The sequence below is a fragment of the Talpa europaea genome (assembly GCF_964194135.1).
Source record: "Talpa europaea genome assembly, chromosome: 2".
NCBI classification, from domain to species: Eukaryota; Metazoa; Chordata; class Mammalia; order Eulipotyphla; family Talpidae; genus Talpa; species Talpa europaea.
This window is the reverse complement of record NC_140068.1, coordinates 20,646,875-20,660,424: the sequence shown is the minus strand read 5'-3', so window position 1 is coordinate 20,660,424 and position 13,550 is coordinate 20,646,875. Positions and strand designations below refer to the sequence as shown.

Genomic DNA, 13,550 nt, shown 5'->3' with positions numbered 1-13,550 from the left:
CCAGAAAAGAACCTGAGACTGATCATAAACCAACTGAGCAACTTGAAATGTTTCCAAATTGTATACTCAGGAGTGCTAGCAAAATCTTCTGTTGACTAAGATAATCTCTCAGAATAGCCAGTTGCCAGATTTGGGATGAGTTGAGCCAAAAAGTGGTTCCTGCAATTCTCTGTCACCATAGTCTAAGGTAAGTCAACTTAAGTCATAAGGGGTTGAAGTTTCGTGCACTAAAATCATTTGATCCATTTTTTTACATCAATATAACCATTGAGGTTGTAGCTCAATGGTTATATTGATTGTTATCTGCAATGGGAGTTCTCTGAACCTCAGTGAAGGAGAGGTGGCTCACCCACATCCCCTCTGGAAGTCCTGGAGTCTATATCTGGGTTGGAGGCAGAGATTCTCAGCTCTTTCAAGGCATGTGAAGTGTAAATAATCAGAAACACTGGTTCTGACCTGGGAGCTGTTCTGTCCCCCCAGGGGACACTGGGCAATGTCGGAAACATTTGTGTTTGTCATAACTGGGGAGGGAGGACCATTGACATCTAGTGGGTAGAAGCTGGGGATGCTGCTAACATGCTACAATGCACAGGAAAATCCATCCCCCTCCCCAGAAAAAGAGGTTATTTGACCAAAAGTGTCAATAGTGCTGAAGTTGAGAAACTTTGATTGAAATGAGAAAAAAACTTGTGTATCTTAAGCATCCATATTTTAAATTTAGATAAGAAAATGTCCTCTGAAAGTCTGATTTCTTTGTGCTTTCCACCCCTACCCCATTCTCAAGGTAGATATTCTGCCTTTCTGCTGTCTTCAGGAGTCTGAGCCTGCTCTGTTGTTAGTACCTGGACCCTGGGGAACAATCTGTTTCTCTCTCACAGCCAGGGCCCACCTTCAACACTTCACACTGCGAGGCTGCATGTGCAGGGGCTGGATATTGGTGTCTCAATATTCCCATGCTTGTCACTCCATCTTCTGTCCATGTTTTTGCCTGACTTGACAGAATAAAAATAGACCTGAATAGTTTCTAAAACGATGGAATTATGGAATTACTTTTAATTGGCTTGAGTTCCAAGCCAATATACATGAGAGGCCAGAAGGAAATGTGTAATAAGTAACAAAGCTAAACTTTCAGCAGAACAAGTGTGGAGTTCTGGAATGTGCCTTGAATTTAGGATTTCACAAGAATGCTCCACTCCATGTAGCAGGAAAAGACAAGGCCTTTTGTGAGCTGCACTCAAACTTTCAGCTCCTATCTGGAGTTTTAGTAGGCTGTTTCATTTTGGGTTTAATTTATAAATAACATTGGGCACTTGGAGGAATAAAAGTATAATCACTGCAAGAAGCATTCATGTGTAAATTCAGATTAATTCGGTAGTTTCAGAAAGTGAAAGAAGTATTCCTTGTTCATTCTGTATGTTTCTATGTCCTCTGTGCCCTTTGAGTAGGCTGGCATCCCCAAATTACTGTGCTTCTTGAAGGTGTAACAGGGTGGTCCCCAGGAAAGGGGGAGGTTCCCTGCCCCAACCAAGGGAGGGTGGAGCTGAGCAGGAAGAGGAGAAGCTGCAGAAGAAACTGAGGAAGGAAACAGGATGGAGCCAGGAGACACGTGAAGAAACTGCGCTTGTCTTGTGGTCGTGGACTGGATGACACAGATGTGGGTGAGACCCGTGGGGAGGTGACAATGGCAGCTTTTATCTTGATGTTGATTTTGCTCTTTTCCTTCCGGGCTTGTCTGGTTGTTTCTGACCCTTTTCTGTGGGTCCCCACTGGAAGATGCTTTAGACTTGTGGCAGGCTTTGGGGCCTTGCTCTGTGCCAGTCCCATTTGGATGGACTTTTACCCACGAGGGGATGGGTAACTTTGGGTGCTTCATTTAGAAACTAGACTCTTTGCCTTACCTGTATTGTTTCCTGGTTTTATTAAACTTCCTTCCCATTAAAGTCTCATATGTTTTGTGTTGATGCGGCAGATGGCAGAACCCATTTAGAATAGGCAGGTTTGCGGGGTTTGAGCTGCCCTTCTCCCTGTCCTATAACAAAGGGATCCTTGTTTTCCTCCCTCAGTTTAATTGATTAGTTATGTGTGTTGCAACTTGTTAAATTTCAAGTGCTGTGAATACAGGAAAAGGATACAGCTCGTGAACTATGTGTTAGACCCTGATATACTCCCCCATGAAATGCATCACAACTGACTATAATCCAGTAATCCTGGAATTCCAGGACATTCTTGGACAGAAGCACACACCTGTGATCTAGAACTTATCTTGCCACCCCTATCCTCTGTTCCAGATTCCTATCACATGTGCCCAATTCTTGCCGTAAGTCAGTTTCACTTTCTAGTCTAACTTTATTTTTTATCAGGGTTTCTATTTCCATTTTAAATGGAGGGTTGCTTCTTGTATGTGGTAACTATTTAGCTAATGATTTTTAATGATTGAGAGTTTTGTTATCCTTTTTAATGGCTGTTCCTTTTCATGGAAGTCTTTCTGCATATTTTCTCTATCCTCTTAGCTCATTTATGGAGGCAGTGCCAGCAAGCTAGATTTTGAGATGCTGCCTGTCCTCCTGCTGTTTGGTGATAATTTAGTCAATATGCTTTAAGGACCCTGCTAGGGATGAATTTTTAATGCAGTTGCCCTCCATGTTTTCCTTGAGGCTAACGTGCTCAGAATGTGAATCTAAACTTTTTAACCTCTTATGCAGTTGACACTTTCAATTAATTTGCTGTTATCCTAAGTTTCCCACAACAGTCTTGTGTTTTATACAGCAAGTTAATGCTTATGAGGCACTGGACACATTAACTGCTTCTTCACTGATCATTTTTGGTAAGTCATTTCTGTCTGCTGCATCATCCTCTCAAGTCTCAGTGCCTTTTATGTATCATGTGAGTTACAGGGGGCCTTGGGCACCATCAGCTTTGTAATTAAAATCTGCTGTGCTTCCAAATCAACTATGAGCTGAAGGAACCAACTTTGTTAATGCTTCACTTCCCTTTCATTGTTTTTCATTGTTTTGGGTTTTGCATAGAGATCAGGGAGTCTTGGGATATTGGTAGCCAGACACTAGGAGTGGCAAACCTTTCTTCAAAGGTCTTTTGAACAGAATCAGCTTGAGCTAGGTGCAGGGATCCTTCACTTCCTTCAGGCTCTTGCTGAGAGGCCTCCCTCTACATTTGCTGGGCTTTCCTGTGGTAGGGGGAGTTGAGTCCCCTCTCTTCACCTGGAACGTCAATGACCAAATACCACCTACTTAGTGCCCTTCACCAAGACTTCACCGCAGGCACCATTCCCACCTCCACCAGCCATTACTCACAACAGCAGCTCTGAGAGCCTACTGAAAACTGGCTTGTTTTTTGAAAACCTCTTTCCAAACTTACTCTTGCATACCTAGCATGAATGTGTGGAACAATGGGAGACAGGAAGTTGATTGTCAGTCTTTTTTTTTTTTTTTAAATGAATTATTTATTTATTTGTTTGTTTATTTATACAAGCACTGGGGCACAGTCAGAAGCACGGGAGGGTAAGAGAATTCACCAGAGCCAGAGCCGGGGAGCAGAGCAGGCAGAAGGACCGAAATACACTGCTGAGGGGAGCAGTGGGTGGCAGGAGAGGTCTGCGCCCATGTGGGACCCCCCTCCAGTGGCTGGGGAGCAGCCGGGGATAGAACCAGCGCTGCAGAGGCTGCGGGCAGCTTCACAACCCAGTGCTCAACCGCTGCGCCACCGGGGAGGCCCTGATTGTCAGTCTTTTAAGTAACAATAATTAACCAATTCATACAAATATTTACCACCATTGTATTCATATTGTGAGCTGTCAGCTTCTTGTCTTTACTGTAAATCCTTAAAAGACCAAGAACCCAGATGGACCATCTGATTAACCACCTCTGCAAAACTCCGCCTCCTCCAGCCACTCTCTGATACCCTCTCACCCACCTGCCATGATATATCGATGTTAAAAAAGGGGGGGTTGCTCCCTGGTGACATAGGGGTTAAAGACAGCACTATCAAGCTATTTGGCAGCCACAGCAGCATGAGTTCGAGCCCCTGCCAGGGAACAACGCACGTGATGCAGCAGACCTCACCTGTCTCGCCTGCTGCTCCTCTCAGCAGTGTATTTCAGTAGATCTGCCTGCTCTGCTCTCCATTTGTTAGGGGGAAAAGGATGTCCCAAAGCAAATTCCACATAGGCTTTGTGGACTCCACCCCCACCCCAGCTCAAAGCCAAAGACACTGGGAACTCCAAATCCCATCACCACCCAAGGGAAGGTGGCTGGGACCTGAGGGTGGGGTTAAGCAGCCAGGTGGATACAAAAGGCAGACACGTGGGCTTTGGGGGGCCCTCTCCATTTTTGGCTCTCCACCAGCTCACAGCATCCGGCCAGCTCTGAGAGTGACTTTGGGTTTCCAGGTCGTCGGATCGGGTAGGACGCATTAAAGACTTTATTTCCCTATTTTCTCCCTGAGTTGTATATTTTCCTATTTCTTTTTCTCTTGTAAATAAACCTTTTATTAACCCTTTTGCGTGTGTCTGTAGTAGAGTATTCATAAGTCCCTTTAAAGTGCTCAGGTGAGGACCCACAGCCAGGAACCCGTTTAATATTGGGGTTGCTCTATAACACATTCTCCCTGGCAAATCCTCTCACCCCCCCGCACACCTCTGGTCTGTACCCCAGTTCTTGTATGTATAAATAAAATCCTTAAAAAAAAACTCATGAAAATCCAGAACAAAAAAAAAAATCTTTTTTTTTTTTAATTCAAGACAGGGAAGCTGTGTGAGGAAGCAAAATGTCCGAGTAAGAAAGCATCATAAAAGAAAGCTCAGGGGCCTTTAGATGCTTATTAGATGCCATAGTGTAATGGGAAGATTATAAATCAGTAAATAAGCCAGTAGTTTTGAGACTGGTGCATGCTCTGAGTAAATACTCGTCTGAACAAGGAGATGTGAGACATTTTATAGGAAGGGCGATCAGGGAAGGCCTCATGCCTCTCTGAGGGAGTGACATTTGAGTTGAAGCCTGAAAGAAGCCCGCCAAATGAACAACCTGAGTAGCAGGCAGGGGAGGAACCAAGGACAGGAGGGCTTCAGGTACAGGTGCCCATAAATACACAGGCATTAGAAGACGTGGACTTTCCCCAAACTTACCAGACCCTGGCCTCCACAGATAGTGACTGAAAAACAAAATATCCTTTTCCTGTTAGCCCACAGGGCAGTGTCCCATAAATTTTCAGGCAGCCTGACATCGAGGTGATTGTTAACTGGAGTCCGCTCTTGAATATCAGGCACCTTCATGATCAGAAGACCAAGGAGCAGACTCACAGTTAACTTATCTAACCTTTTGGCTAAAATTGGCAACTAAGGGGGCCTCCCTGGTGGCGCAGCGGTTGAGCGCTGGGTTGTGAAGCTGCCCGCAGCCTCTGCAGCGCTGGTTCGATCCCCGGCTGCTCCCCGGCCACCTGAGGAGGGTCCCACATGGCGCGCAGACCTCTCCTGCCGCCCGCTGCTCCCCTCAGCAGTGTACTTCGGTCCTTCTGCCTGTTCTGCTCCCTGCTCTGGCTCTGGTGAATTCTCTCACCCTCCCGCGCTTCTGACTGTACCCAGTGCTTGTATAAATAAATAAATAAATCTTAAAATAAAATAAAATTGGCAACTAATCCCTTTATTTTTTGAAATACATAATGCTTGCTTTCTCCAAGGAGCAGGTAGTTATTGTTAGGGCTGGCTTGGCTAACAACTCAGACTGAAAGACTGGGAGAGATTCCTTGTCTCATGTGACCATTGTTCCTTTGGGCGTGGGGGTTAGGTGTACATCCTCCTGCATCGGGCATGATGGCGAGGTCTCTGCTCTCTTCGTGGACTGAGCAGGATCACGTGGGGACGGTCCTCAGAAGGCTACCAGTGCTGCCTAGCTGCAGGCAGTTGGGTTTGGGATTGTGGAGCTGTAACAGGGTAGTCCCCAGGAAAGGGGAAGGTTCTAGGTTTCCTGCCCCACCCAGAGGAGGGGGGAGCTGAGCAGGGAGAGAAGAAGCTGCAGAGGAGACTGAGGAAGGAAGGAAGCAGGATGCAGAGCCAGAAGGAGACCTGGAGGAGGCGCATGGAGCCAAGAGACATGTAAAGAAACTGCGCTTGCCTTTTGGTTGTGGACTGGGTAACTCAGATGTGGGTGAGAGACCCGTGGGGAGGTGACAATGGCGGCTTTTGTCTTGATTTTGATTTTGCTCTTTTCCTTCCAGACTTGTCTGGTTGTTTATGATCCTTTTCTGTCTGGGTCCCCATCGGAAGGTGCTTTAGACTTATGGCAGGCTTTGGGGCCTTGTTCTGGGCCAATCCTGCTTGGGTGGACTTTTGCCCACGAGGGGATGGTAACTTTGGGTGCTTGATTTAGAAACTGTATTCTTTGCCTTTCCTGTATTGTTTCCTAATTGTATTAAAGTTCCTTCCCATTAAAGTCTTATATGTTTTGTGTTGATGCAGTGGATGGCAGAACCTATTTAGAGGAGGCAGGATTGCAGGGTCTGGGGTGCCCCTCTCCCTGCCCTATAACAGCCACATGGGTGCTTTATGTCTGGGACATCCAGCAGGAGAAGTCACAGCCTCACAGGAAAGGGGAGTCTCTGGCCTCATCTCCAAAATTAGAAGCAATTCTTAAAATGCCACGGGCTTGCTTTGATAAGCTTTACAAGTAGAAGTGCAATTTTAAGGATCCTTAGAGGTCTCGCAAATGTCATTGACTCTTTGTCTCTATATCTTGAAGAATAAGGGGAATCTGAGACTAATGAATATTTAAACCTGGGCAATGTTCTGAAGGAAATTCCAGGAAGGAAGAGGAAAATAAATCCACCCTACCACACCCTCCAAAAGATTATTTGGCCAAAAATGTCAGTAAATGTCTAAATGCTGAGGTTGAGAAACTTTGATTGAAATGAAAAAAAAAAATTGCATATCTTCAGCTTCCACATTTTAAATTTAGAGAAGAAAATGTCTTCTGAAAGTCTGTTTTTTTTTTTTTTTTTTTTTTTTTTTGTGCTCACTACCCCATCCTCAAGATAGACATTCTGCTGTCTTCAGAAGTCTAAGTCCACAAGGGAATTTCTCGTCTCATGGGGATTTGAGAAGGGGAAGGGATAGAAAAGAGCAGTGACACATGCGTCTAGGAGGAGAGACTATTGCGGGTGGTTTAGGGCATGGAGTCTAATTATTTGGATTCAGTTCTCAGCTCCACAGTTTGTTACCTCTGTGGCCTTGGGCAGCATATTTAATTGTTCTGAACTTAAGCTTTCCTTCTCAGTAAGATGAGTGCAGTTATAATCTCACTTATTAAAAATATCAATTTAGATAATTCATGTTCATTGTCTGGCACTGAGCCTGGCTGGTTGGTTTCCTTTATTATTGAACAGACCCCCTGCAGTCTTTGAGGAATTTTGTTCAGACCAGTCTTTCAAGGACCAAATCCTTCCCTTGGGGGGAAGTTAACCATCTTTACTTTTTAAAGTATTTCCTTGGGCGATGTGTGGTCAGTGGAGAGCAATGGGTAAAATGGAAAGAAACAGAAAAAGCAAAGAGCAAAGGAATCATAACAGGACTGCACAAATGCAGGTGAAGTGGAAAAGTAATTTCTAAATGTTTAAAGCCCTTTCTCTTCCCCCTCCTTCCTGGTTGTAAAGGTTTTACTCTGCATCACCTACACCCCGACCTTTGACCTGAATGGGAGCGCAGTGCTGAAGATCGCAGAGGTGAGTACCCTTGCTCCCTGTCCCCCAGTGCTGCTTGTGTCTGTGCTGTCTGCTATGGCTGCTTTACCCCGCCTCTGGGATAAATTTGGGGTGGAGCTGAGCCCCAGCACTAGGGCGAGTCCTTCTCTGATGGCTACTGTGGGGGATTTCCATGAAGGAATTGATCTGTGGAAGCAGGGTCTAGAGCCCTTGTTTCTCAGTCATAATGCTCTGCATGCTTTGGTTTGCATAATTGGGGGCTTCAATCGTGGGAATAACAGTACTGGGTCTCCCTGTGTCGCTGTACCTAGGTATCCTCTGTGTGTTGCTTTCTTGGTATATTTTTATTCTAAGATTAAGTGAAAAGCAGTTGATGTTAGAAAATGGTTTTTGAGAAACCAAGCACAAGATTTAGAGAGATGTGTCTGGGTTAAATTTCATCCCCATCTCCTTAACCCTGAAGAATGCATTTGTAACTGTCACTAGAAAGGCTTCTCTTTTCCATCTGCATTTGCAGACTAGAGTGATAGGTGCCTTCCAGCCCTCACAAGACCGTGTCCACAGAAAACTTGGCTTTCTGCTTGTGTGGCCTGTGCCTTTGGAACTATTATCTCTCCAAAACTACTTTATTATGCTTGGAATAATTTTCCTTCATATTCTTGAAAATATCTTCAGGATTCATATTTTGACAAGGGTATCCCTTCAGACCTCAGAAAGGCAATGATTTTCTGAATTTTGTCATCATAGGAAAAGAGAAAGTATAACTACAGCGCTCTAGAATAGTTTTTGGTGTGTTTTCTTTACAGTAATAATTACCGTTTATTGAATGTGCCAAGTAGGATGGTAAGCGCTTTGAGTACAGTTTCTTTTTCTCATCATTTTTGGGTGTAAATGACTGGGAAATATATATTTAAGCATAAAACTTGTTGTTTTGATTTACATATACACATCGTGAAGCAATCACCACAGCTCATTAACACATCCATTACTTCAAATAGTTAACATTATCATAGGTTGTATCTTTATTGAGTTAGAAATCGGATGCTTTTCAAGGTATTGTGTGGCATCAAAGAGTGAAAATTGAGGAAAAATTATGTTTGAGCACATAGGACATTTTTATGTGTCTATCAAAAGAAAAAGCAATTAGCTGACTTCTCTTTCTCACTATAATATAAATGAATTCTCTGGTGAGTGTTTATGTTGATAGAACCAACACTTTTCCATATTTTACTTGATATAAGTAAAGAAATAGAGTAGCTAGCAGTATTTTTTAAATTGAGTTTTATGAGATACCTGTGGGTGCTCTTATATTTGTAGGTAGATTTCCTATGTTGTTGTTGTTGTTGTTTGTTTGTGCTGAGAACACAACATGGGCTGTACCCTGTATCACATTTTAAAGTACACAACATGGTAATGTTGACCACAGGCTCGGTATAGCACAGCTCCTTGCAGAGCCTGTGCCTCTTGCAGACCTGAAGCTGTCTAGCTGTTGAATAGTAACTCTTCATTCCAGTCCCCCAGTAAGCCCCTGGCAGGCCCCATTCTGCTCTGTTTCTCTGAATTTGAGTAGTTTGAGTACTTCATACAGGTTTGCTTTTAAAATGATATATATAGTTTCTCATAACCAGACACCGGATTGGCATAGAAGAAACCTGTCAGGCTTTGCCATGTGAAGGATGAGAGGGGAAATATAGCATGTCACTGCCAAGCTGTCCCCACTGCTTCCAAGCTGGGGATCGGGGGACCATAAGTTGATGGTGGGTCCAAAGTGGGAGTGCTACCAGGGACTCCCAGGCTGCCCCCTGGGGGGAGGAATAGATTGCCTTTATCATCCTCACAGGAGTCAGGTTTTGAATGAAAATCTGAAAGACTCAAGATGTAGTTCCTCAGTGATGGACACACTCAGCTGTGGTCCACCCACATCAAGGTGTGCACTGGGGGTGTCTGGAGGCCAGAGTAAAGACTCAACAGGCCAGTCCAGGTACGGAGAACTTCAGAACCAATGGTCTCTAGTAAAATCTATAAGGAAAAATAAAATTTAATTTTTTGGAAGAAAATATAAGTTCATCAGTGATGGAAAGATGATGACAATCCATCTGAGTGGTAATGAGAGCGGGCGTCCCAGCCCCACCACCCCAGCACTGTTGGCCTTGGATGCCTCGCTGGGCCTCATGTTTGTTCCCTGTAAAAGCAGAGCTAATGGTGCCTATCTCAGTGAGTTTGCACTGATTACCCAAGAAAAATAGAATCCGCTTAAAAGGCTTTTAGTGCAGGTCCAGCCACGCAACACATAATCATTGTTAGCGGCTGCTGTTATGGAGCTTTGGTTGGATGATGGTGGACAGATTTCCACTGACTGTTCATCTGGCAGGGACCTTGAAAGGAGGAGTCATTAATTGGGCCACCTCTCGGAGAGAACAGTAACCAGTTTGCTCCTTCTACATGTCCCACTTGCAGCCCCCTGAGCTCCCCTGGCTGGAAAGAGCTCCTAGTAGAAGGTCAGTGTGAAGGTAACAAATGGAGCCAAACCACAGTGTCAGGTGTGATAAGAGAGAAATATAAAAACTCAAAGACACTGTTCTGTAGCTGTACCTAATAGTTATTTAGCACTTACTCTATGCCAGACACTATTCTAAGAGCTTATCCATATACATGGTCATCTACTTACAGTGTATATCAAACCATAAAGGCTAGACCAGTCTACATTCCCACCAACAATTTCCTTTGCCTCTACATCCTCGCCAACACTTGTTGTTTCTGTTGTTTTGATCTGGACCATTCTCATGGGGGTGAGATGGTAATCTCATTGTGGTTTTGTGCATTTCCTGAGTAAGAACATTGATGGTGATGTGTCTGTTAGCCATCTGTGTGTCTTCTTTGGAGCAGTATGTCCTTTTCTGCCCATTTTGACTTGGTTATTTCTTTTTGTTGCATTCTGTGAGTTCTTTGTACATCTTAGATCTGTCAGCCCCTTGTCAGATGTATGATGTGCAAATATTTTCTCCCATCCAGTAGCATGTCTTTTTGTTTCAGTGATTGTAGTTCACAAACTATCACTGGCCTATTATTGCTGAGAGAAGCTTTATTGTTTGATGTAGTCTCATTTGTTTATTTTCGTTTCTCTAAGAGCTGTATTACATCATATAGCCTGCATAATGATACTGTGAAGTAGGGAATATTGTTATCCATATTTTACAGGTAAGGAAACTGATATAGAGAGAAGGTCACTAACTTTGCATAAGTCACACCATTAGGAAATGATGCAAAGAACCAGGATGCCAGACTGGTCATTGTGACTGAACATCAGTGTTTGCACCATGTAACATGTGATGTCATCAGCTTGCTTGGGGAAGGACCACCTTGCAGGTATCCTCATGCTCACCTGTGTGTAAATGGCGCTGAGCCTCCAAGGGACTGTACACCCTCATCTGAAACCATATTCTGGTATGAATAATACCCTGCAGACATAGTGTTGAAGCTCACCTATTCTTTTATTCCTTTTCTCTAAAATAAATCTATTTAGAGAATCTCTTCACTGGTAATGATGATTATGGATCAGGACACATGCTTAAAATAAGTTTCATAGGTTCCTATATTAGGTTGACTTATTTTAAGCTACTTGATTAAACTTTGACTTTTCCTTTTTGCCATCCTGAAACTAACACATATAGGATAGTTGTAGTTGCAAAGGCGGCCTTAGTTTTAAGTTAGTTGTTCCCATCCAAGGCTGCACCTTTAGAACTATTTGGGAAGTATTAGTAAAAATATGATGCCTAGGATTGCTCCAGAAATTCTGAATATTTGGTTTTGGAGGGATCTGGACATACTTATTTTGTAAACACTCCGCAGAGAATCAACTGTAGAAGTCAAGTTAAGAATAACTACTCTGATGGCAGTTCTTCTGTCCCACTAAACTTGGTTGTTAAAAGCATATTGAGCTAAAGCATTACGTTCTTAAACTTCTAAGTGATGTCACTGATCACATGCATTTGGTAGCACCTGGGAGCTTGTTAGAAAGAACCACAGGCTCCAGCCCAGACCTACCAGTAAGAATCTGCATTTGTAATAAGATCCTCAGGTGCATATGAATGCATGTTAAAGCTGGAGAATTAGTGTCACAAGTAAATATTATATAATAATTTTAAGATGATCTGCACTGTTTATGAACATAAAACCTGGATGAGAGCTATTTTTATTCTCTGCCATGATTAATATAAGCCCCCACCCCCTGAGTATGGGGTTCCACATGACAGAAGCATCCTCTCAGTGTGCAAACTTTTGATTCCCTAAACCCCACCCATCTTCTCTTTCATTTACTTCCATCAAAGCATCTCCATATTTTCACCTTTCCATTTGTCTGTGCTTGGTATACATCAATTTCAACACTTCCTCACTACTCCTTCTGAAAAGGCCCACTGTCATCCACTAAAAATGGGGGAACATGTCTCCACCCCAGGCCAATATGACAAAAGACAAGCATGGAGTAGATCTGTTTCTATGAAAAGCCTAGCAACAGATTATGGACATACAAAGCAGTAGCTAAAATATTAAATTACTATATGAATAATCTATAGAGATTTTTATAAAGGATAATAGTAGAATCATCTGAAATCATTGTTTCAGATATACAGAATAGGATAAACATTTTCCTTACAGGCCTTCATTTCAATTTCCTCAAGTTTGCAAAATAACCCCGACCTTTTTGTTTACATCATAAATATTGCTTAAGAAATGCTTTTCTGTCAACAAAAAGAATTAACTACAAGAGTTTTACTACCACCAAAAAAAATGTTCTGTAGATTCATTAATACTCATTGATTTTGCAGGTTCTCAAGTACTTTTAGCCTGCTAATTTAGTCTTTGAAAATCTATATCTCTATTTTTTTTTTAAAGATTTATTTATTTATTTATACAAGCACTGGGTACAGTCAGAAGAGCAGGAGCGTGAGAGAATTCACCAGAGCCAGAGTGGGAAACAGAACAGGCAGACTGACGAAATACACTGCTGAGGGGAGCAGCGGGTGGCAGGAGAGGTCTGTGTGCCATGTGGGACCCTCGCCTGCAGCTGGGGATTGAACTGGCACTGCAGAGGCTGTGGGCAGCTTCGCAGCCCAGCGCTCAACTGCTGCGCCACGGGGGAGGCCCTATATCTCTGTTTTTAAAGCAGGATATTTCAGCCTAAAACTACCACTTAGGTCCTGGAACCTTTCTAGCTTGCTTTTGAACTTTTCATAAAAATAAGTCTAACTTAAAAAAGTTCTTTATTATCATGTTTGAAAAGGTTGGAGAAACAACTTATAAAAATACTCTAAAATAAACCATTAAAACCCCTGTAGAAATGTTGGGAAGGAATCCACACTTTTCTCCTCCTCCTCACTGTGTGCATTGACTGTTATCAAGAGTATTGCTTAATGCTGCCATGGAACCTGAACAGGAAGTGGCATGTGCGCTTAAGTGTGAAAAATGAGGCTATTTCCCCATAGGGCTGGGGACCATTAAGCTCTCAAAATGTACTTCCTTTGTGTCTCTGACTTCATTAAGCTGCAGTAATGATCTTTGCCATGGATAGTTTTTCCATGGGTCTTTCACGATGCAGAAAGAATAAGAAGTATCACCAGTTTAAAATGGACATTTATGAAATATTAGACATATTTTCTGTTCAATTACATAAATATTTATCATCAAAAATCCATATGAACACATAATCCTTCTCTTCATAGGTTGAAAGCTGGATCCAAGATGTTTCTTAGTATTATGCCCAAATTAGCATCTATGTTGAGTTTTCCAACAATAGTTACTTTGATATAATGGTAGAAAAAGGCTATGGGAATAACAATTGCAAA

The 13,550-nt window shown here is 42.9% G+C and overlaps 1 protein-coding gene across 1 annotated transcript in view; it reads left to right on the top strand.

Annotated features, from left to right (window-relative positions):
- The window catches only part of ARFGEF3 (ARFGEF family member 3), a gene marked incomplete at its 5' end in the record, with an annotated part of 132,306 nt that overhangs the window by 43,022 nt on the left and 75,734 nt on the right, over nt 1–13,550 (top strand). The window contains one exon of the mRNA XM_084227681.1: nt 7,660–7,728. Coding sequence (XP_084083807.1) covers nt 7,660–7,728 — 69 coding nt within the window. The remainder of the gene's footprint in view (nt 1–7,659; nt 7,729–13,550) is intronic.